The sequence below is a fragment of the Oryctolagus cuniculus genome, chromosome 17, assembly GCF_051225735.1.
Source record: "Oryctolagus cuniculus isolate XC-2025 breed Fujian yellow rabbit chromosome 17, ASM5122573v1, whole genome shotgun sequence".
Classification (NCBI taxonomy): Eukaryota; Metazoa; Chordata; class Mammalia; order Lagomorpha; family Leporidae; genus Oryctolagus; species Oryctolagus cuniculus.
This window is the reverse complement of record NC_142883.1, coordinates 37,047,241-37,071,281: the sequence shown is the minus strand read 5'-3', so window position 1 is coordinate 37,071,281 and position 24,041 is coordinate 37,047,241. Positions and strand designations below refer to the sequence as shown.

At 40.4% G+C, this 24,041-nt stretch overlaps 1 protein-coding gene across 11 annotated transcripts in view; it reads right to left on the bottom strand.

Annotated features, from left to right (window-relative positions):
- USP32 (ubiquitin specific peptidase 32) overlaps positions 1-24,041 on the bottom strand; it is a 213,024-nt gene that overhangs the window by 42,164 nt on the left and 146,819 nt on the right. For 7 of the 11 annotated variants that reach the window (XM_089317328.1, XM_070061012.2, XM_089317330.1 and 4 more), the window contains 6 exons: positions 23,223-23,325; positions 16,565-16,754; positions 15,071-15,246; positions 13,787-13,927; positions 3,897-4,014; positions 86-240 (listed from right to left, as the gene is read on the bottom strand). In XM_089317328.1, the coding sequence (XP_089173454.1) occupies positions 86-240; positions 3,897-4,014; positions 13,787-13,927; positions 15,071-15,246; positions 16,565-16,754; positions 23,223-23,325 (883 nt within the window). Of the gene's footprint in view, positions 1-85; positions 315-2,734; positions 2,771-3,854; positions 4,015-13,786; positions 13,928-15,070; positions 15,247-16,564; positions 16,755-23,222; positions 23,326-24,041 lie in introns of all 11 variants that reach the window. The other 4 variants (XM_089317329.1, XM_089317331.1, XM_089317327.1 and 1 more) reach the window with 3 other exon arrangements.

Here is a 24,041-nt window from a genome sequence, read left to right as displayed (position 1 = left end):
TATAATTACTACAGAGAAAAAAAACCCACACTCATGAAACTTGATTTAACCATCAGACTCTTCATGACACTGAGATACCTCTTACCTCACTGTTGTATAGCCACAGGCGCATGTCTTCCTCTTTGATGCGCAGCCTTTGAGACAAATATTCATGAATTTCCTTGATGGTCTGCATTCGACTAAAACAGCCTGTATAGGCTAATACTCGCTTTAAAGGTGCATTCGGAGAAGGTACATTTCCTACGGTTGTAGTAATCACAATAAGGAAAAAGGCAGATGTAAAAAAGGCACCCTTCTCAGCAATGGAGTCCATGCTATTTTGGGAAATAATGTTAAGAAATGAGAATTACAGGTTTAATTTTATAAATGAAGAGTACCATTGAGTTTTTAAAATGAAGACAGGAGACTGAAGAGTCTTGAAGTCAGTCCAAAGTCTGAGCAACAAATGCCCAGAGCTTAAATGATTGGCAATATTTAGATCCCAAGGAGAGTGGGGACCCACTGGCAAATGACTGGCAATGGTCAATGGCTGCCCTCAGTTAGGTTACACTCGACAGCAAATGAAATAAAACCCTGAGTAAGAATGAGGGGGAGGCAGGGGCTGGACAAAAAAGTATTTAAAAAAAAAAAAAAAAAAAAAAAGAGTTGCGGGGGAATAAAATGGGACCAGTTTTGAATGCCATAGATAGATAATTGGGTTCTTCTGATCTACTTTCTTAAAATAAACAGCCTTAGAATTCCTAATCCCATCACTGTCAGTCATTAAGTGGCCCAATTATTTGGCACACTGGTACAATTATACAAGAAAAGAAAATGTGACTTAATATCTTCTACACAGCCAAATACAGTTCCAAAATGAAGCCAAGAAAATTCCCATGGTGACATAAATAAGTAAACAGATAGTCTTATTGCAAAGGAGTAGGGTGAAAGAAGTCACATAATCTGTCAGGCTAATAACAGCACAGCAGACATGACCTAGAATTCCTGAAGGGCCAAAGGTGGAAACAGAAAAGTGGCAATAGAGTCATCCCTCAGTACTGCAGGAGCCCGGGTCTAGGACCCCTACTTCCAAGAATACCAGCACCCAGAGATGCTCAATCCCTTACACAAAATGGGTAGTACTTGATTTAACTCAGACTCATCCTCCCATATACTTTAAATCATCTCCAGATCAGTAATAGTGTCTTTCACAAAGTAAATACTATATAAATAGCTTCTATTCTGTATTCTTTAGCAAACAATGACAAGAAAGAGGACTCTACATGTTCAGTACAGATATCGTTTTTTATAAAACATTTTCCATTCAAGGTTGGTTGATCCTCTGGATGCTTAACCTGCACACAGAGGGCTAACTATACAGGGAGGAAAAGGAGAAGAGTGAAGGAAGAATATATCCAGAGTAACTCATACTTCAAAAGAGGAAGAGGGGGCCAGCACCCCATATGGGTGCCACTTTGTGTCCCGGCTGCTTCTCTTCCAATCTAGCTCTCTGCTTTGGCCTGGGAAAACAGTGGAAGATGGCGCAAGTGCTTGGATCCCTGCACCCATGTGAGAGACCCGGAAGAAACTCCTGGCTCCTGGCTTTGGATTGGCCCAGTTCTGGCCGTTGCAGCCATTTGGGGAGTGAACCAGCAGATGGATCTCTTTCTGTCTTTCCCTCTCTCTGTCTGTAACTCTGCCTCTCAAATAAATAAACATTTTTTAAAAAAGAGGAAGGGGATAAAAAGATTATAAAAATCAAAAAAAAGTTTGCTAAGAACAAAAATAAAAACAAACTTGTTAAAACCCAGAAAACTAACTATTCAGTGAAAAATCTCAACAAAGCTGTACCTTAAATGGTCACCTTTGGCTATATACAGAAGGCTGTATTTTATTAAGCAGCCTCAATGAAAATGATGAACTTTTGTAACACAGTGTTTTTAGGATATAAACATACATTCCAGGTAGTTTTCCAGCCAGTCAGTGGTGACTTATCTTCTTCCTCCCATTAAATGTGCTTTTATAAGTTTTCATTTACTAAATAAGCAGATAAAAATATTGGCAACATCAGCTTTTTAAAGCTTCCAAGAAGAATTCACTCACCTAATCCTGGCTGAAAATTATCTAAGGAATAATGACTTCTGTAGCCTTGTCTTTAGAAAAAGCCACAATGAAGTCATGGTAACTGTGGCAAGGTTTACTTCAAAAGGAAAACAGAACCTTAATAAACAGCTATGGTAAACTGAGTAACTGAGAAAGATGAATATTATGTAATGACAGAACAAAACTTAACCATAATCAGTTTTTAAATGCACAGCAAAGCAAATTTTTTTACTATGAGCAAGCAAAAGATAATCTCTAAAAGAGCAAATTTATCTAATTACACATCAGAGGATTAGTCATAAGATTACAGCAAGAAAGCATATTTTTATAAACTTCAAAATGATTAATGATTGATTTCACAGTTAATTAGTAAGGAATAAAATTTCAAATTAAGAACAAATTTGGAGCATCAGAACTACCCCATTCTAGGATTCAGAAGCATTTGCAAGTATAGTGTCCAAGTCAATCTCTATTGTCCTAAGCCACAATAAGAAACTTTTTGAGTTCTAGATAGTTTTTACAGCAAGCTCATTAAACAGGCAGCCATTTATTACCAATAATTGTGTGCTTTTGAATGGCACCAACAAATCTAGTTGAATTTACAGAAGCAACAAAAATCTAGATCGGCACAGGAGTTACAAAGAATACTTACTAAAAGCGCAACAACACATCTTGCCTTTCATGTTATCTTTCAAAGAGAATCAAGAAAGACATATGCTATGGGTGCCCATGAAATCAAGGCTAATACTTTTATTTACTGGAAAATTATATCAAAAATTTTCAAAGTAATTCTATATTTCAATGTTCATTGATGTTCTCCCCAAAGATCGAGTTTTGGTTAGGCAGAGGCCACTAAGTTGTTATAATTTCTCACTAAACAATATGCAAAAGGATATTCATATATTATCAGAATATAACCTTTGGGGAATACAAAATTAACTCTATTTAAATTTAAAGGTAGCATATTACTTACAAAGGGTTGGTTTGGGCTCAGAAGTAGTTCCCGTTTATTAAGTTACACAAACTACAGTAACACACAGTCTGAGACAGTGTAAATGAATGAACTCACTATTTCTTTACTGCTGAAGAACAATTTCAAATATATGCAAGGCAAAAACATACAGCAAGGCTCATCCATCAATAACATTTTCTCTTACAGAGAAATCAAAATAAAACTTTTTGTATACTATACATTAAAATAGGAACTTTGCATGTCTTATAAATTTGATGTTTTTTGGGGTCAATGTGTCAATTTCATTTTCAAAAACATATCCTTTACTCTATATTACCTATTTATTTAAAAGCCTCCTTAGATTTAGCACAAGAAATATAACATTTTTTGCCAAACAAAACTCAAAGAAACAAATACAAATCATTATATGCCATAGGATCACTTTTAAAATAAATTTTAGTGGAACTGAAAAGACCCGTCTAAAGCTAGCAAACTACAGTTTGGGTCTACAATTTACAATGGCTTACTTCAAAGATATAAAGCATATAAAATCCACTCCAATTAATTACTTTCCTAAGTTTACAAACTAGAAAAGGAAACAATTCTTATCATTTTGCTGCTGGGTTTGCTTCTACCCCCATGTGTGGTTTTGCACATGATGTTGATCTAAGCCTTATAAGTGATTTACTGATTTGGATCAAAGTAGGTGGGACTGTGAATTAGTACAGTGGCATCAGACTTAGAGCAACTTGGTTTCACTATGGCTTTAAAAATTTTTTTAAAGTAAATTCATAGTATTCTTGCTGCATTCTTAAGTTACCTCTCGGTAAATGCTGAGGAAACATTCTCAGGCTCATCATACCCATATTCACCCAGATGTTAGACTGCTGTGTCCGAGTGGCAGGCTGCTGTCTCAGGAAGAGAAGGTAGCGAGGAAATAATTCCAGCTCTGGGATATCTGTCTTGCTATTCTTGATCACCTGTTATTTTACAATATAAAAGTAATTACTCTAAAAGAAGAAACAAAGATTGCCATTATAATGTAATGAGATTTACCACTCCACTAAAATCCTTGACCAGTCATTACCTATTTTTTCATAGTACTGAAACTCATGAGTATATTTAAGTTACATGGACTTGAATACTCTCAGGTTCCTGTTCCTAAAATTATGTTCCAAGAATAGAACTTTTTGTGTGTATCTTCTATATTTAAACTTAAAAGCAAGCAACAATAAAAATTAAGGGGGAAAAAGCTTCAGTATTATCTTACCGTATCTTACCCTCTTCACTTTTATATGTCATGTATATAAATGATTTTCTGAGGACATATTCACAGAGTTGGCGTTAAATAAGTCAAAAAGCATGGAAGTGGAGGTGTTCATGTCTGCAACTATAGAGCCATGCTACCACCCAAAGGTTAGCCATCTACACTATTTCCATAATATACAATTATTCTGTGCTCACAAAACTTTATCATTGGACACTACTTAGATACATTCCCATTTCTTTAATACATATAATTGTAAATTTGCTTCAACTTTTCTTTTTTAAAAATATTATTCTGTAGTTTTCTAATTTTTTAAAAAAGATTTACTTATTTGAATTAGAGAGAGAGAGAGACAGCACTTGGGTCATCTTCCATTGCTTTCCCAGGCTATTAGCAGAGAGCTGGATTGGAAGTGGAGCAGCAGGGACCTGAACTGGAGCCCTTATAGGATGCTAGTGTCACAGGTGGTGGCTTTACCCATTATGCCACGATACTGGCCCTTCAACATTTTTTTTGGTATTAGTAGTGAGGATAAAACTATTTTTAAATAAAAATTTATTCTCTGTTCTACTTCTACAATGGGTCTGTTCCTGTATTTTTTTTTTCTGTGATTAAAAACGAAACTGGAAGTATAAACCGATGTTACACATTGTTGGAATAGGATTTTCAAGCTGCTCCCTCAAAATTACCTGCTTTTCAGTCCACAGACACAGGAAATCACCTGCTTACCAAAATATTATTTAGAAGTAGCATGTTAGCAATTTTATATTGCAAAAGGATAGCAGCATAAACATCTAAACTATTTTTATTTAAGTATTTATTTATTTGAAAGGCAGAGTTACAGAGAGAGAAGGAGAGACAAAGAGAGAGAGAGAGGTTGGTTCACTCCCCAAATGGCCACAACAGCCAGGGCTGGGCTAGACTGAGGCTATGAGCATCTTCCAGATCTCCCATGTGGGTGTAGGGGCCCAAGGACTTGGGCCATACTGTGCCACTTTCCCAGGTGCGTTAGCAGGGAGCTGGATCAGATGTGGAGCAGTATCCCCAAACGGGATGCTGGCACTGCAGTCCATGGCTTTAAACCAATGCGCCACAGTGACAGTCCCAATACTTAAACTCTTTAGAACAGATCCTACAGGGGGTTAGATTTTTTTTTTTTTTTTCGACAGGCAGAGTGGACAGTGAGAGAGAGACAGACAGAGAGAAAGGTCTTCCTTTTGCTGTTGGTTCACCCTCCAATGGCCGCTGCAGCCGGCGCGCTGCGGCCGGCGCATGGTGCTGATTCCAAGCCAGGAGCCAGGTGCTTCTCCTGGTCTCCCATGGGGTGCAGGGCCCAAGCACTTGGGCCATCCTCCACTGCACTCCCAGGCCACAGCAGAGAGCTGGCCTGGAAGAAGGGCAACCGGGACAGAATTCGGCGCCCTGACAGGGACAAGGTGGAGGATTAGCCTATTGAGCCGTGGCACCGGCTCGGTGGTTAGATTTTATTTCCTCGTAACCAAGGTCTTCTGCAATGTAACTTTTTTTTTTTTTTTAATTTGAAAGGCAGAACGACAAAGAAAGAGATAGAGAGTGCTTTTCCATTCACTGATTCACTCTTCAAATGCCCTCGATAGTGGGAATCAACTCGGAACTACCATGTGAGCACAGGAATCCAATTACTTGAGCCATCACCACTGTTTCCCAGTATCCACATTAGCAAGAACCTGAGCCAGGTATTAAACTCAAATACTCTTGATATGGGATGTAGATATCTTAAATGGCATATTAACCACTAAGCTAAACGTCCACACCAAGAGAGTATTTTTCATTACCCCCTCCCAAGATTTATTTTTTTATTTGAAAGCCAAAGTTGCAGAGAGAAGAGGAGAGACAGAGAGATCTTCCATCTGCTGATTCATTCCCTAGATGGCTGCAACAGCCAGAGCTGACCCAGGCCAAATCCAGGAGCCAGGAGCTTCATCCAGGTCTCCCACATGGGCCATCTTCATTATTTTTTCTCAGGCACATTAGCAGGAAACCAGATCAGAAATGGAGTAGCTGGGACTTGAAGTGGCACCAATATGGGATGCTAGCACTGCAGGTGGAATTCTTAGCTACTATGTTACAATGCTGGTTCCAAGCTTTTTTGCTGGTTCCAAGTTGTTGTTTTTTTTTTTTTTTTGACAGGCAGAGTGGACAGTAAGAGAGAGAGAAACAGAGAGAAAGGTCTTCCTTTGCTGTTGGTTCACCCTCCAATGGCCGCCGTGGCCGGTGTGCTGTGGCAGGCGCATTGCGCTGATCCGAAGCCAGGAGCCAGGTGCTTCTCCTGGTCTCCCATGCGGGTGCAGGGCCCAATGACTTGGGCCATCCTCCACTGCACTCCCAGGCCACAGCAGAGAGCTGGCCTGGAAGAGGGGCAACCGGGACAGAATCCGGCGCCCCGACCGGGACTAGAACCCAGTGTGCTGGCGCCGCAGCCAGAGGATTAGCCTATTGAGCTGCGACGCCGGCCCAAGCATATTTTTTAAAAAAGGTCTTAATATTTAGTTATTATTATTGCTTGAAAGGCAGAAAGACAGAGCCAGCCTGCAATATCTTCTATCCACTGTTTCCGTCCCCAGTGTCTGCAATAGCTGGGGCTGAGCCAGGCCAAAGTTATGAGCCCAGAACTCAATCTGGGTCTCCCATGTGGGTGACAGGAACCCAACTATTTGAGTCATCACCACTGTTTCACCAGGTCCAAAATGGTAGGAAGCTGGAGTCAGGAGGCAGAGGCAGAGCTAGAGCTAGAGCTAGAGCTAGATATTAAACTTTGAAATGGGACACAGGTGCCTTAACTGGCATCTTAAATACTAGGCTAAATGTCTACTATGATAAAATTTTTTAAGTTTTATGTTTATATTTAATAAGACAACAGCTTTCAAAAATATTGATTATTTATTTGAAAGGGAGTGTAACAGAGAGATCTTCCACTTGCTGGTGTACTCCCTAACACTCACAAAAGCTGGGGCTGAGCTAAAGCCAAAGTCAAAGCCAGAAACCTGGAACTCAGTCCAGGTCTCGGAAGTAGATGGCTGGAACCCAACTATGTGAGCCATCACCTGCCTCCCAAAGTACACATTAGCAGGAAACTGGATTGGAGGAGGAGTGGGGACTCAAACCCAGGCACTCTGATATGAGATGTGGGTTTTTTTTTTTTTTAAAGATCCATTTATTTATTTGAGAGACAAAATTACAGAAAGAGGTAGGCAGAGACAGAGAGAGGTCTTCCATCCGCTGGTTCACTCCCAAGATGGCCACAATGGCTGGAGAAGCGCAGATCTGAAGCCAGGAGCCAGGAGCTTCCTCCAGGTCTCCCACATGGGTGCAGGGGCCTAAGGACTTGGGCCATCTTCTACTGCTTTCCTAGGCCATAGCAGAGAGCCGGATCCAAAGTGGAATAGCCAGGACTTGAACCGGTACCCACATGGGATGCCGGCACTGCAGGCAGTGGCTACTCCTCTGCCAAACACCTGCCCTCAAAACAGAGTATTTTTTTTTGAAGGTTTATTTATTTATTTGGAAGGCAGAGTTAGAGAGGCAGAGAGAGAGAGAGAGAGAGAGAAAGGGAGAGAGCGAGCAAGCGAGCATGCATGCTGGTTCACTCCCCAAATGGCCACAATGGCAGCAGCTGGACAGATCCAAAGCCAGGAGCCAGGAGCTTCTTAAGGATCTCCCATGAGGATACAGGGGCCAAAGGACTTGGGTCATCTTGTACTGCTTTCCCAGACCACAGCAGAGAGCTGGATGGGAAGTGGAACAGCCAGGACTCAAACTGGTGCCCATATGGCATGCTGACACTACAGGTGGCTCTATCCACTATGCCACAGCGGCAGCCCCAAAACAGTATTTTAACACTACAAGATGGACAATAAAGGATCAAATAAAAACACTATTACAAATCACAGTATTGCACGCATTCTGATAAATCATAACATAACATTTGAAAGACTCTATTTGGGAACATTTTAACTCCTACTTCAGTAGCATAAAAGCAACTTTTCCTGACATTCCTCTAAGACCACTGGAAGAAACAAAACCTGTGTGCCTTCCCAAACAGCAAGACACAGTGACGACTGCAAAGCCATCTACAATTTCTTAGGACTGCAATTTAAGTGTGATTTTCAGAAAGACTGATAATTTAGTATCTTTAGTTATAAGACTACATAAAAACATATCACCAGGAGAATCTCAATGGATAATTCAGTAATTTCTATAATACTTATCTTGCTTTTGAAGATAACAAGTGATTTTGTGAGCAAGAGCTTAACAAATTCTCTCTCTCTCTCTCACACACACACACACACACACATATATATATACACATTCATTTACATTTTAATTATCTTTGTCTATAAACTTGTAAATTTCAATAGTTCCCAGCAAACAACAGATGCAAAATAATCCCATCATATAAAACTATTCAGGTATAATCTTTACAGAAAAGAATGAACAATATGTATGAAATATGAGTATGACTTTTAATATAGTAATTCCACTTACAGGAATTTTCTTTTTTTATTTTTAAAGGTTTATTTACTTTTTTATTTTTTATTTGAAAGGTAGAATTAGAGAGAGAGAGAAAGAGAGAGGGGGAAAAATATCTTCCACCCACTGGTTCATTCCCCAAATAGCCTCAACAGCTTCTTTTGGATCTCCCATGTGAATACAGGGGCCCAAGCACTTGGGCCATTTTCTGCTGCTTTCCCAGGTGCATCAGCAGAGAGCTGAATTAGAAGTAGAGCAGCCAGGACAAGAACTGGAGCCTATATGGGAGGCTGGTGCTGCAGGCAGCAGCTGAACCTGTTATGCCACCCCAGGAATTTTCCTTAATCATCATAGAGATTTGGAAAGAGAATGTTCACCAGAAAATTGCTCCAAACAGATAAAAGCTAGAGGGAAATAAAATATCTATCATTAAAAATGATGGCACAAATCTAAATGTATTAACCTATAAAAATCCATGTGTCCATGTTCGTTTTAAAAACAGATCATGGCCGGCGCCGCGGCTCACTTGGCTAGTCCTCCGCCTGCGGCGCCAGCACCCCGGGTTCTGGTCCCAGTTGGGGCATCGGGTACTAGTCCCGATTGCTCCTCTTCCAGTCCAGCTCTCTGCTGTGGCCCAGGAGGGCAGCGGAGGATGGCCCAAGTCCTTGGGCCCCTGCACCCGCATGGGAGACTGGGAGGAAGCACCTGGCTCCTGGCTTTGGATCGGCACAGCGCTGGCCATGACAGCCATTGGGGGAGTGAATCAACAGAAGGAAGACCTTTCTCTCTGTCTCTCTTTCACTGTCTATAACTCTACCTGTCAAAAAACAAAAACAGATCATACCAGCATTGTGGGACAGTGGGTTAAACTGCCACCTGTGACCCTGGCATCCCATATGAGCACCAGTTTGAGTCCTGGCTGTTCCACCTCTGATCCAGATCCCTGCTAATACATGCCTGCCACCAACATGGGAAATCTATATGGAGTTCCAGAATCCTGGCTTTGGCCTGACCCAGCCCTAGCTGTTGCAGCCATGTGGGGAGTGAACTAGTGGATGGAACCACATGCTCATGAGCTCTCTCACAGTCTCTAACTCTGCCTTTCAAATAAATAAAAACAAATCTTAAAAATAGTAAAACATCAGGTATGTTGTGATTCAATTTCATAAAATTATCCACATATATCTATATATGTGTAAGTATACAGGAAGGTATAGAGAGATGCACACCAAAACACTAACTATAGTTATCTTTAAGTTGAAGATGTGGCATGATTTTCACCTTTTTTTGTTCTATACTGCTTAACTTAACATCATTGATCATTTGTCCCAAGAACAAATAAAATAAAACTACTGTGGGGCCAGCGCTGTGGCGTAGCGGATAAGGCCACCACCTGCAGTGCCAGCATCCCATATGGGTGCCAGTTCGAGTCCTGGCTGCTCCACTTCCAATCCAGCTCTCTGCTATGGCCTGGGAAAGCAGTAGAAGATGGCCCAAGTCCTTGGGTCCCTGCACCCATGTGGGAGACCTGGAGGAAGTTCCTGCCTCCTGGCTTTGGGTCGGCGCAGCTCCGGCCGTTGCGGTCAATTGGGGAGTGAACCAGTGGATGGAAGACCTCTCTCTTTTTCTCTGCCTCTCTTTCCCTCTCTGTGTAACTCTTTTAAGTAAAATAAATAAATCTTAAAAAAAAATAAAAAAATAAAGCTACTCTGCAAAACAGTAGGATTTATCTAAGAGCGAAGGTAATAGAACTTATTTTTAATCTTGTCATGGCAAATACATTGATCACAAACACCAGATTCAAATGTTTTAAAAGCAATTTTTCCTAAAATCAGGTAAATTTATTGTATGTAGACATGAAGACAGACTAAGATGAAAATAGATGAAAAATACTATTAAGTCAGCAAGTAAAGCATTAATTCAATAAAATTATGCTTCAACTACTATTTATCTCACATCCAAATAAAAAAATATGACCTCATAGGAGGCTCTGAAAGAATTCACTTAATAGTTGTTGATAATACTAATAACAGTCAACATTTACTGATCTCTTACCATGAATAAGATAATATGCTAACCATATGTGTTTTTTAATTTCAAAAACACTCTAATGAGGTAGGTCAAATTATTCCCATTTTATAAATGAAAAAACGGGAACACCAGCAATCTGAATTCAAGCAGGCTCCAAAACACTGAAATTTATGTTTTGAAGAAGGGAATTCAAAAAGCTTAAGGAAAATTCACAGTATCTATTTTTAAATATTTACTTACTTATTTGAAAGGCAGAGCAACAGAGGAAGAAAACGAGACTGAAAGAGGATAGACAGAGAGACAGAGGGATCTTCCATATGCTGGTTCACTCCCAAATTACAACAACTGGACTGGGCCAGGCCAAAGCCCCAGGATCCCAGAACTCCATCTGGATCTCCTATGTAGGTGGCAGTGGCCCAAGTACAAGGGGCATCTTCTGCTACCATTCCAGGGTGCATGTTAGCAGGAAGATAGACTGGAAGCAGAGTATTTGGGGCTTGAATATGAAGGGTTGGTATCACAAGCAGCAGCTTAACCCACTGTCGTCACAATGGCAGCCACACACAGTATCTACTTTTAAAAATTATTTGTTTATTTGAGAGGCATTAGAGATACAGAGAAGGAGAGACAGAGAGATCCCATCTGTTGGTTCTTCCCCAAATGCCTGTGATGACCAGGTTGAACTTGAGAGCCCAAACCCAACCAGGCCTTCCTTATATGTGTTACGAACCTTATTACTTGAGCCATTACCACTGTCTCCCAGGGTCTGCATTAGCAGGAAGGTGGAGTTAAGGGCCAGAAGTAAGCATCATATCCACATCCAATGTGGTATATAAATGTCTTGCAGGATACAAACATCTGGCTCCCACATAATCTTTCAATTCAATTCTTCCATAAACTTTTGAAGATCCATCATTCATGAAATATGACACAGTATTTACCTTACAGACATGGAAGATTAAAACAGATAGAAAATTGGAATTGTGTTGTGGTGCAATGGGTTAAGCTGCTGCCTATGATGTCGGCATCACACATGAGTAACACTTCGAGTCCTAGTGATTCCACTTCTGATCCAGTTCCCTGCTTAGTGCTCCTGGGAAAGCAGTGGAAGATGGCCCAAATACTTGGGACACATGTGGAAGACTTGGATGGAGTTCTTGGCTCCTGTTCTGACCATTTGAGGAGTGAGCAGTGAGCAGACAGAAAATCTCTTTCTCTCTCTCTCTGTGTCTGTAGCTCTGCCTTTCAAATAAATAAATCTTTATAAAGATAAAACAAAACAAAACAGGAGCTGGTGTTATGATGTGAGTTAAGCTGCCTGTGACACTGGCATCCCATATGAGCACTGGCTTAAGTCCTGGCTGCTCCACTACCAATCCACCATCCTGCTAATGTGCCCGGGAAAGCAGCGGAATATGGCCCAAGTATGTGGACCCCTGCCATTCACATGGGTGATCTGGACAGAGTTCTGGACTCCTGGCTTCGGCCTGGCACGGCTGTGGCCATTTCAACCATTTGGGAAATAAGACCAGCAGATGGAAGAACATTCTCTTCTTGTCTCCCTCTCTTTCTGTAATTCTGCGTTTCAAATAAATAAATCTCAACAACAACAAAAAATCAGGAAAGTCTGACATTAATTGACTCAAGAACTGTTCCACCCCCCCTAATAAATAAAACAAGAACCTATATATCCAGGAGTCCTGATGTCAAATACTAACAGTGTAGGAACCAACAAAAACCCTAAATTTCTGATTCCTAAACATAATTTTTAATAACCATAATTATTTATAACTCAAATCAACACAGCAGAGGCTGGAGCTGTGGCATGGAGGGAAAAGCTCCTGTATGTGATGGCAGCATCACTGGTTCAAGTCTTAGCTGCTCTGCTTCCAATCTAGCCCCATGCTATTGTGCCTAGAAAAGCAGCAGGAAATGGCCCAAGTTCTTGGGCTCCTGCATACATATTGGTGACCCAGAGAAAGCGCCTAGCTTCAAACTGGCCTATGCCGGTCTGTGTGGCCCTTTGGGGAGTGAACCAGTGGATTCTCTCTCTCTGTAACTCTTTCAAGTAAATAAATAAATATTTAAAAAAATCGACATAGCAGATTTGTACTATTTTTGTAAGCTAACTTGCCATACCTCATTTATATATAAAAAAACTCTCTAGGTATAAAGAAGTTCTAATTTGAATATTATAAAAGGAAGAGTGACTCTGGATTACAAGAGAGATCTTGCTGTAAGATTTCTTGTTTACTGCTTCAACAATGTAAAAAGTAAAATCTTGTGTGATGAGCCCATGTATCATGCAAACAGAGCAAGTGACTGATCAATATTTTCATGTAACATTCTGCAAATCCTTTCAAGTATATTAAAGCTTTTGACTCCAAATGACGCATTCCAGGGATAGCAATGATCAAAATTCATTAGTCTTGAATTCCTATCATCACACATTGTGATCTTTTATATGCTCTCCCTTTCCCAAAGATAAACTACAAAAACTCACTAAAAGCCGCATGAAGACAGCAATCCCCAAACTGGTTGCCTGTGTGAAAAAGGGGAATAGCAATATCACTCAAGTTTGTGGCGCTGGCTCTGAGCCTTCCTTCCTCTCCAATCTAAGTTCTGCATGATATTACATGTGGACAACTCATAATTCCCTGGCTTTTCTCAGGCTAGTGACTGTTCTTTCATCTCCATGTCAGCCACCTACTGCCATGTCAGTGAAGAAATGACATCTGATATAATGCTCAATAAATGTTGAATGAATCAATGAGCGAATGTGAAACAACCTAAAATTATTAGTCAACAGATCTGAAAAGATTTTTGAGTACTATGCTATCATAAGTAAGAATTAATTTGTGGACAGTGACGCTCAAATAGAAAAAGTAATAAGAAGATTCCATTTCCAACCGCTCCATACGTAAGGCAGTACTGGATATACTTACTGGTCTAGGTAGGGCCAGGTTTGCTCCATACCAATGATAAAGTGCTCTCCATACAGGTTCTGGGACCATTTCATAATCTCTTCCATGGATTAGCTGTGGAGTTCGTTTTAATCGTCCTCCTTCTAGTGTCAATGATGTAGCCTTAGAAAGAATGAAATGTAATGCTGATATTAAAAAATCCAATTATTTATTTTTTCAGGCGGAGAGGTAGAGACACACAGAGTGAGAGAGAAAAGAGAGTTTCCTAAATGCCCACAATGGCCAGGGCTGGGCCAAAGCTGAAGCCAGGCACTCAATCCAGGTCTCCCATGTGGATGGCAGGCACCCAGTTACTTGAATCAACATCACTGCCTCCTGGAAACTGCATTAGCAGGAAGCTGGAACCAAGAAGAGCTGGAGCCAGGTATCAAACTCAGGTACTCTGATATGGGATGCAGGTACCACTCCTAAATGTTGGTTTTTAACATTTTTTTTTTTAATTATTTGAAAGTCAGAGTTACAGAGAGAGGGGGAGGGACACAAAGAGATCTTCCACCCACTGGTTCACTCCCCAGATGGCTATAAAGGCCAAGGCTAGGCCAGGACAAAGCTGGGAGCCAGGAGCTTCATCTGGTCTGCCACGAGGGTAGCAGAGGCCCGAGTCTGGGCCATCCTCCTCTGCTTTTCCCAGGCCATCAGCAGGGAGCTGGATTGGAAGTAGAGTAGCCAGGACATGAACTGATCTCCATATGGAATACCAGCATCACAGGCAGCAGCTTCATGCAGTATTCCACAACACCAGACTCTGGTTTTTAATACTTTTAATTACAAAATCTCTTGTGTTTTAACAAAATGTACTCATAAAAGAACAAAGTCATATATTAGTATCTAGAGTCTCATGTTGTTGAAAAGACTCAATTTTCTAAAAGAATTTTTACTTGTGACTTTCAAATAAACTGTTTTTGAAAACTCAAGGCAAATAAATCATTTGGAAAAATCACTGGAGTATTTGGAAACAATAGTATTAATTTTCCTATATTTCTTTCAAGCAATAAAAAATATGGAACATTTTCTTAGTAGTATCCCAAGTAAGAATAATATTTCCAAGGACCACTACATTACTTCACTGCAAGTATTAAGTCATAAAATATTCTCACTGAAATATACATGCAAGGAGATTCTCATCCCCAACAGGTTAATTTAAAAGAGCCACCAGCATTTTGCTAAGTGCTAAAACCTCTTGGATGAAATTCAACTGGTAACTTGGCAGGGAATGATTTTAAAGCTAGAAGTCAAATTACCTACCTTTACTGGTTCTTGAGTTACTAGTGGCTGATTATCAATAGCCCCTGGTTTCTGAGGATTAAGATGCAACAAAATATTCCCATTGGCTCCTAGTAAACATTGGTTGTTATTGTCAGAAGTGTTGTGTTGTCGAGCAAAGCACATATCTGCCCCAGGTGTGGTAGAATACAGAAAGCCTATAAGGAAAAAGATGATAGAATCTCTTATTCTTAGTTATTATATATGTTTGAAGATGTGAACTCAATGTCCATGTTTTGGATTAATGCTACTATTCTGCTGACATGTCAGTATAGTGTTAGATTCTAATGACTCTGCAGAAGACAGGAAACATGGGTGTACTCTTTTCTGAACAATGTACAGCACAGCACTAAGAAGAATAAAAACTTTTAAAATTGTTACTAAACAGACACTTGGCCACCTCATCAGAACATATAATAATTCATCATGGAGATTATATATCCTCTGACAGGAAGCCAAGAGATATGGATCCATAGTTGGACTTTTGCAAATGATTAATGACAACTTACAGTTTTAAACTTCAATCGTTATTTTTTGGCATTTCAACTTTCAACTGCATGTTAGGGTTAGGTAAACAATACAGTCATCAAATCACTTTGTGACCTACCTATGGGATGCTCAACCTGTGAGTATTATATAGTAAGCACACACCAAACAGAACCTTAGACAAGGTCAAGAAAAAAAAAAAATCTTGGTGTTAAAGTTAATCAAAGGGCTTCCAGGATGGCTAAATCTTAGTAATGTCAGATAGAGAAAGAGAAGCAGTAGGTTCTACAAAGATCTTTGTAGGGAAAATGCTATCTCTATTCAATTTGCTTCCTCCCTCCATAGAAAAGGATATTAAATCTCAAAGAGGAAATAACAATAGGGTAAAACTGAGGGTCCTGCTACTATTCCAGCAGCACAACAGAAACCAGCTCAACTCAGTAGGGTCACAGAAACCAAAGCGTCTCCTCCATAAGTGTGGAAATACATGGTTTTAGGTAAATACCAAGAAATACAGAAAACTATTAGAGGCACTATGAATTTTTTGTGTTTTAACAAAATAACCCCCAAATTGTGCTTCCAAATAACCACACAATCTGATGTAAGAGTGCATTTAATCCAACAAAGAAATACTTACGAATAAAAAGAGTACTGGATATGGAAATTTTCATTTTCTTAAAAACTATCCTCCCAAATCTAATGTATAAATACAATCAATTTAATAGCATCATAGATAGATGAGATTGGATTAATGACACCAGTACAAATACTTTGACAATGAGATGTTAATGGAATATAATACAGAAATGAGATTTTCTTTGGAAAGTTAACAATGCATTCAAGAATCTTACAACTGACTGCTTCATTCAAAACTTATTTCTGTGAATGGAAGCTTGATGCCCAATATTCCATCCATAACACCCTCTGCTGAAATGGACTCCCTTAAGAACTACCCATAACCAAACCCCAAGGAAAGGAAGTCATGCTTACCACTGCCAGTGGATTCCGAGGCTTCAGATGCAGTAGAAATATTGTCTGAAAATTTTTCTTCTGTATTCCCATAACTGAGACTGCCTCCAATTCTATCTTCACCCTGTTCCACTGGATGTACTGCTGTTCCAAATGAATATTTTCCTCCATTCATAACAGTTGATGGCTCAATTACAACAGGGTTGGCATCCTAAAATTACAAAATCAGAATAAGTACAATTTAATAATCTGACAACTATGTAGCCTTCAAAAATAAATCCAACAATTATCTATTATTCCTAATCCTATGTTTGGCTATAGCCATTTAAAATATTTTTTAAAAATATTTATTTGAGAGACAGAGTTACAGACAAAGAGAGGGAAAAACACGGAAAAAGAGATCTTCCATTTGCTGGTTCCCAGATGCCCCCTGCGGGCAAGGCTGAGCTAGACTAAAGCCATGAGCCTGGAACTCCATTCAGGTCTCCCACATGGGTGGCAGGGGCCCAAATGCTTGGGGCATCTTATGCTGTCTTCCCAGGAGCAGGGAGCTGGATCGGAAGCAGAGCCATTGGGACCTCAAATGGTGCTCTGGGTATGGGATGCTGGCATTGCAGGCAGCTGCATAACCTGCTGTGCCACAGTGCTGGCTCCATCAAAAAACATCTTAATTTTGAAAGTTTAAGCTCTGTAAGGGGGAAAAGTGTGCCTATAAATAAAATGAGTAAGCTGGACTGGAAAAGACTAGGAGGGACTGTGCACCACATAAATAATTTAGATATTATTATGCTGCATGTCTTTTTTGATAAAAAATAATACTTTATTACTACAGATTAAATGGTCGCTGTAGAAAACAGGAAAAACTGAAGAAAATAAATATGAACCAGACTCAATAATTTAGCAATAAATGTGGCTGACATTTTAAATTATTATTTGTTTATTTGAGAAGCACAGGGAGAGAGAGAAATAGAGCTCCTATCCACTGATTTCACTCCCCAAACATCACCAATGGCCTGGGTGAAGCTGAAGCCTAGAGCACAGAACTCGAGTCAGGTCTCCCATGTGGATCAGAAGAATCCAATTACTGGGGCCAACACCGATGCCTCCTGGGATCTGCATCAGGAAGAAGCTGGAGCTAGAGCTGGGCACTGAACCCAGGCATTCTGATACAGGTACACATATCTCAACCACCAGGCTAAATGCTGGGTCCACAGTTTATGTCTTATGATGGAAAAAACATATGTAAATGTAAAAGACAAATGGAATATCATATCCTATAGTCAATGTGAAGGGCACTTTTTTTTTTTTTAAAGATTTATTTATTTTTGTGAAAGGCAGAGGGAAGAGTTAGAGAGAGAGAGAACAAGATTCCTTCTCCTGGTTCACTCCCCAAATGGTTGCGATGGCCAGCTGGTGCCACAGCCAGCAGCTTCTTCCAAATCTCCCACATGGGTGCTGAGACTCAAGCACTTGGGCCACCTTCCACTGCTTTCCCAGACACATTAGAAGGGAGCTGGCATTACAGGCAGCAGTTTAACGCACTAGGCCACAATGCTGGCCCACAGGGCTCTCTTTTAATTAAAGGCAAGGGAATTTCCTCAAAGCTAACTTCTAAAGGATTCACGGACTCACAGCAGTAACTTGGTTTATGGATCAAAGGGGAGAAAACAGCTAATGAATTGCTGATCAATGTCTCCCTATGCTAAAATGAGTGATGCTACAATTGCTTTAAAAGAAAAAAAGCATCAATTATGCTACTGATGTGGTGTGACTTGGAATTTGTCTTTTAAATCTGGTATTTCCTTGAGTTTCAGTTACACTTGATAAGCAGTGCGCTCAAGACCCACATTCACTGACCAGTTTTATCTGCTATAATCTGTGCCAGAGTTCACTGAATGCCACTGAGTTCTTCACCCATGGTATTGCCTATTTCCTCAGATGCCTGTGGGATCTTGTTCCACTGGTTGATCTTGGGGAGGGGGGAGGGGGAGGGGGGAGGGAGAGGGAGGGAAGGAGGGAGAGGGAGAGAGAAGGGGGGAGGGGAGAGAAAGGTAGAGGGAGGGGAGAGGAAGAGGGAAAGGGGGGAGGGAGGGGGGAGGGGAGGGAAGAGGAGGGGGAGGGAGAGGGAGGGAAGGAAAGAGATGGAGGGGGGAGGGAGAGGGGAAGTGGGGAGGGGGTAGAGAAGGAGAGGGAGAGGGAGAAGAGAGGAAGAGGGAAAGGGGGAAGGTGGAGGGAGAGGGAGAGGGGGGAGGGAGAGGGAGAGAGGAGCTACCCTGATCTGAAGCCAGGAGCCAGGAGCTTCTTCCGGGTCTCCCATGTGGGTATAGGGGCCCAAGGACTTGGGCCATTTTCCACTGCTTTCCCAGGCACACTAGCAGGGAGCTAGATCAGAAGTGGAGCAGCCAGGATTCAAACTGGTGCTTATATGAGAGGCCAGCACTGAAGGCCATGGCTTAACCAATTGTGCTACAATGCTGGCCCCATTACTTCAATTTTCTACTTCATTAGTCTGAAAGGCTGGTTTTGGAAAAGCGGCAGGCTGCCTGGATTAATGGAAAAAAGACTAAGGCAAACATTAGGAGACTTGAGCTCTATAGTTCAAGATCAGGTAACAGAGTCATTAATAGAGATTTCAGCAATTAAAAAACTAAACGGAACCCAGAGTCTTCACTTGTAGAGTTACACAGAGGTACATTAAAGTCCTTCCTAGCTCTGATGTTACATGATCACTAAACAGTGAAATCTGTACATGAGTGGTAACAGCCATTCTCCCTTAACTCTGTAACAGGAAGAAAGACAAATATGTAAACTACAATGATGATAGAAAAGAGTTCACCATTCCTCTTCATTTAAATTGATAAGAGATTCTAAATAAAAGAAAAATGCTTAACTTATTAAAGAGGAAAAAGATTGGTAAGAATTCACAAACATGGACTATAAAATACCCCAAGAAAGGATGGCTTATTTTTCCTGTTCTCTTGGTGTCTGGTCTTTCCATTTTGGCATGCAACTCTCTGAAACATATGGTTTTCCCCACAATCAGTAATAACATAATAACCTAATTAGGGCATTTGTTCAAAACAAAACAAAACAAAAAACCAAAGCTAAGTGATGTCTTAGGCAGGAAGATGAAGCCCAGAGCAAAATCAAATATGTTGATATGTTATGATATGTTAAGAACACTATTTTTTTAAACAAGGCACTTGTCAAAGTTGTAATATATAGCAGAAAGAAAAATTTAAAACACAACTGCTGATATTGTTACAACAACCATCATTATTACCTCTAATCTTATATAGGATTTTTATTTGTCAGGCACTAGGCTAAGTGCTTCACATATATTAATGCATTTACTTCCCATTAACAGCCTTATTAAAATAGATATTAATTCCAGTATTCATATGTAGACACTGAATTACAGAAAGGACAACTAATTTGTTCAAGGTCATATAGAAAGTGGCAGGATCAGGACTCCAACATAAGTTCATGTTCACTATGATTATCTAATGTTGGTTTCTCATAGTAATAGTTACTGCTTATTTAATATGTATTCTGTGCAGATGTCGCATTGAATCACTTAACATGTATCAACTCATTTAATCCTCAGATCACCCTATGAGAGAGCTTACTATTATTACTCTCATTTTAAAGACCAGATTGTCAGGGCTGGTGCTGTGGTGTAGCAGGTAAAGCCGCTACCTGCAGTGCTGGCATCCTATATGGGCGCCAGTTCAAGTCCCAGCAGCTCCACTTCTAATCCAGCTCTCTGCTATGGCCTGGAAAAGCAGTAGAAGATGGCCGAAGTCCTTGGGCCCCTATACCTGTGTGGGAGACCCAGAAGAAGCTCCTGGCTTCGGATCGGCACAGCTCTGGCCATTGCAGCCATCTGGGGAGTGAACCAGCAGATGGAAGACCTCTCTCTCTCTGCCTTCCTCTCTGTGTAAGTCTGACTTTAAATAAATAAATAAATAAATCTTAAAAAAAAAAAAAAGAAGCTGGGTGGCAATACTTACAGTTATCAATTAAAAAAATAAGACCAGATTTTCACTTTTAAAAAATATTATTTGTGGAGCAGACATTAAGATTCCAATTGGGATATCCATATTCCCATATCAGAGTGCCTGGGTTGGAGTCTGGCTCCAGCCCCATAGTTCCAGCTTCCCAGTTGTACAGATCTTGGGAGCAACAGGTGCAAAATAATTGGGTTGCTGTTACCCCTGTGGGAGACCTGGATTGAGCTCTTGGCTCCTGGCTTCAGACTGGCCCAGCCTTACCTGTTGCAGGCATTTGGAGTGAACCAGCAGATGCGAGCTCTTTCCCTCTCTTCTTTCTTCCCAACCTCCCTCCCTTTGTCTCTCTTATACTTTATTTAGTAAAGAATGCTTTCCTAATTATTTTTAAAATATTAATTTTATTTATTTGAAAGACAGAGTTATAGAGAGAGGTAGAGACAAAGAGAGAGGTCTTCCATCCGCTAGCCCACTTCCCAGATGGCTGCAACGGTCAGAGCTGCACCAATCCAAAACCAGGAGCCAGGAGCTTCCTCCGGGTCTTGCACATGGGTACAGGGGCCCAAGGACTTGGGCTATCTTATACTGCTTTCCCAGGCCACAGCAGAGAGCTGGATTGGAAGTGGAGCAGCCAGGACTGGAACCGGTGCCCAGATGGGATGCTGGCGCTTCAGGCCAGGGCTTTAACACACTGTGCCACAGCGCCGGCCCTGAATGCTTTCCTAATTAATACACATCTTCAGAAAAGACTGCTGTTATTCTATTTACATTCCTACCCTACCCACCCGCCATTTTATTAAACAAGTTGCCACAGTTCTCTGCCACCTTCCCCTCCATAGGAACAGATGCTCTTCTGAGGTTTTGTAACAATTAACCTTTATATTAAAGTAGATTTTAGAGTCAGCATTTGTTAGACACACACACTGTATAAGAACATACAATGGGGAGAGGAACATGTAAATGCCTGCCTGTCTACATCTCCATTATTATTCTCCCTTTTTTTTTTTAAAGATTTACTTATTTATTTGAAAGTCAGAGTTACACAGAGAGAGGCACAGAGAGAGAGAGAGAGAGAGAGACAGAGAGAGAGAGAGAGACAGAGACAGACACAGAGACAGACACAGAGAGAGAAAGGTCTTTCATCCGATGGTTCACTTTCCAATTGGTCACAACAGCTGGAGCTGCACAGATCCAAAGCTGGGAGCTAGGAGCCAGGAGCTTCTTCCGGGTCTCCCACATGGGTGCAGGGGTCCAAGCACTTGGGCCATCCTCTACTGCTATCCCAGGCCACAGCAGGGAGCTGGATTAGAAGTGGAGCATCCAGATCTCAAACTGGTGCCTATATAGGATGCTGGCGCTTCAGGCCAGGGGGTTAACCCACTTGCCATAGTGCAGGCCCCTCCCCTAATTCTTTTAATGCAAAAAAGTATCACAGCAAGCAAGAATAACATAGGCATGGTCTTATATTGTCTGTTTACAAGGAATATGTTGTTAATTATAAGACTTAATCACACTCCTACATAAAACAAAAAGTAAAACATTTAACAAAACTACATTATGCTTTGAATCTGTTCTCAGTCATAGATTAATAACCACTCATTCTAAGGCCAAACTAAGAATTTAAAGAGCAAAAAGTCTTTCAAAATAAAGACTGATGTTTTTACCACCAATGTTCTCCTCTTCTACCTATACTCAGCATCATTATTTACCTACAGGTTCCTTGAAGTTGTTTATCTACTTTTATTCCTTCAGAAAAACTAAACTCCATGCTTCCCAATTACTGTATTTTTACAAGTGAAAACACACTATTAAACTCTGCAAAAGAGAAAAGTAACAAGGAAGCACGGTGATAAAGTAAAACATCTAATATCAACATTCTGATACGAAGTGATAGAAAAGAATACAGAAAAAAATATGAATCAAATTATTAGATTTTTGGCACTCAAAATTTGTTGGCAAATGACAACAAGCTCATCAACAAGTCAACTGTGCAGTGACTCTCAAGAAGGAAACACTCGATTCCTGGCATTACTTTCAGTTTTCTAATTCTGCAAAGAAAATTCCACATTTTAAATAAGACTCCATAATATTCAAGAATGGGAATTTTTTCAATTCTTTCTTTGGAACAATGGCAAACTGTCTATTAGAAATTCTGAGTTCTCACATTAGTTCCAATACTAGTTTTCTTGTATAGGAGACTGACACTTCTTATGCAAGGGCCTCCAACTTTTTGATGGAAAAGGTAAACTGCTTTGAGAGAACACAGGCTTTAAAGCCAGTCCTTAGCTGTGACCCTAGATCTTCCACATGAAACGAAATATTCAGGATACTGTTTCTCTCAGTAACAGGTCCCTCACAGGAAAAACAGATGTAATATCACCTTCCTCACAGGGATGCTGACAGAATTAAATGAGATGTGAGGGGTATGACATATACAGGCACCTCCATGCCCAATATGACCTTTGTCACAGTGCTGTTGCAAGGGAAGAATCTTACACGGAAGTGTAAGCACAGAGCCTAGTCCATGGCAAGTACAATATACAAATTCCCTTCCTTTCCCTTCAAATCTGTATCTATACTGCACTATTTTATTATTGGCTACTACTTGCACAAAGCCTGATGGGGATCAAAATCGTATGAAATAATAGATAAACAGGAATGGAACTCACGTATTTGACATATTCTTTCCACTGCTGCCACCACTGCATAGAGATGATAAACCAATTGTGTCCTGGCTGCAGACCGTACCTGCTCTCTCGTTCTAACCATCCTCTGTATACACACACACACAAAATAAATAAATAAAAATCCATGCATCAAATGATGTTGTACAAAACACATGACAACATCTACAAATAACATTAGAAGTTTTACAAAGGAATAAAACATGAAACATGTCGATATACTCAGGAGATTGCCATATTGATAAGCCAATTTCAAGATTACTATCAAGCATCTTACCGATGTCAACCATCACCATAATCCAGTTTTAGATCATTTAGAATACATCAGTTACCGCAGAGAGATCTGCTGTACCCATTTTTAGTCCGTCCCTGTTACCACCCTCAACCTTCAGAAACAACTCATCTATTTCTTCTCACTGATTTGCGTTTTCTAAACTATTCAGATCCATGGAATGATATGAAGCATGGTGTTTTACATCGGCCTTTTTTATTTTGCATGTTTGTGGGGGACACTTATGTTGTAGCATCTATCAGTAGTTTGTGCTTTATCACTGGCCAATGTCCCACTCTACATATGTACCACATTTTGTTTGTCCAGACAACAGGCTAATGAACATTTACAACTGGTAAACTAATGCCTGAAGTGGCTGCACAATTTAAAATTCATATAGTGATGTATGAGTGCTTTTTACAACAGTCTTTTTATTTCTTTTTAAAAAGATTTTATTTATTTATTTGAGAGGTAGAGTAACAGACAGTGAGAGGAAAATACAGAAAGGTCTTCCATCTGCTGGTTCACTCCCT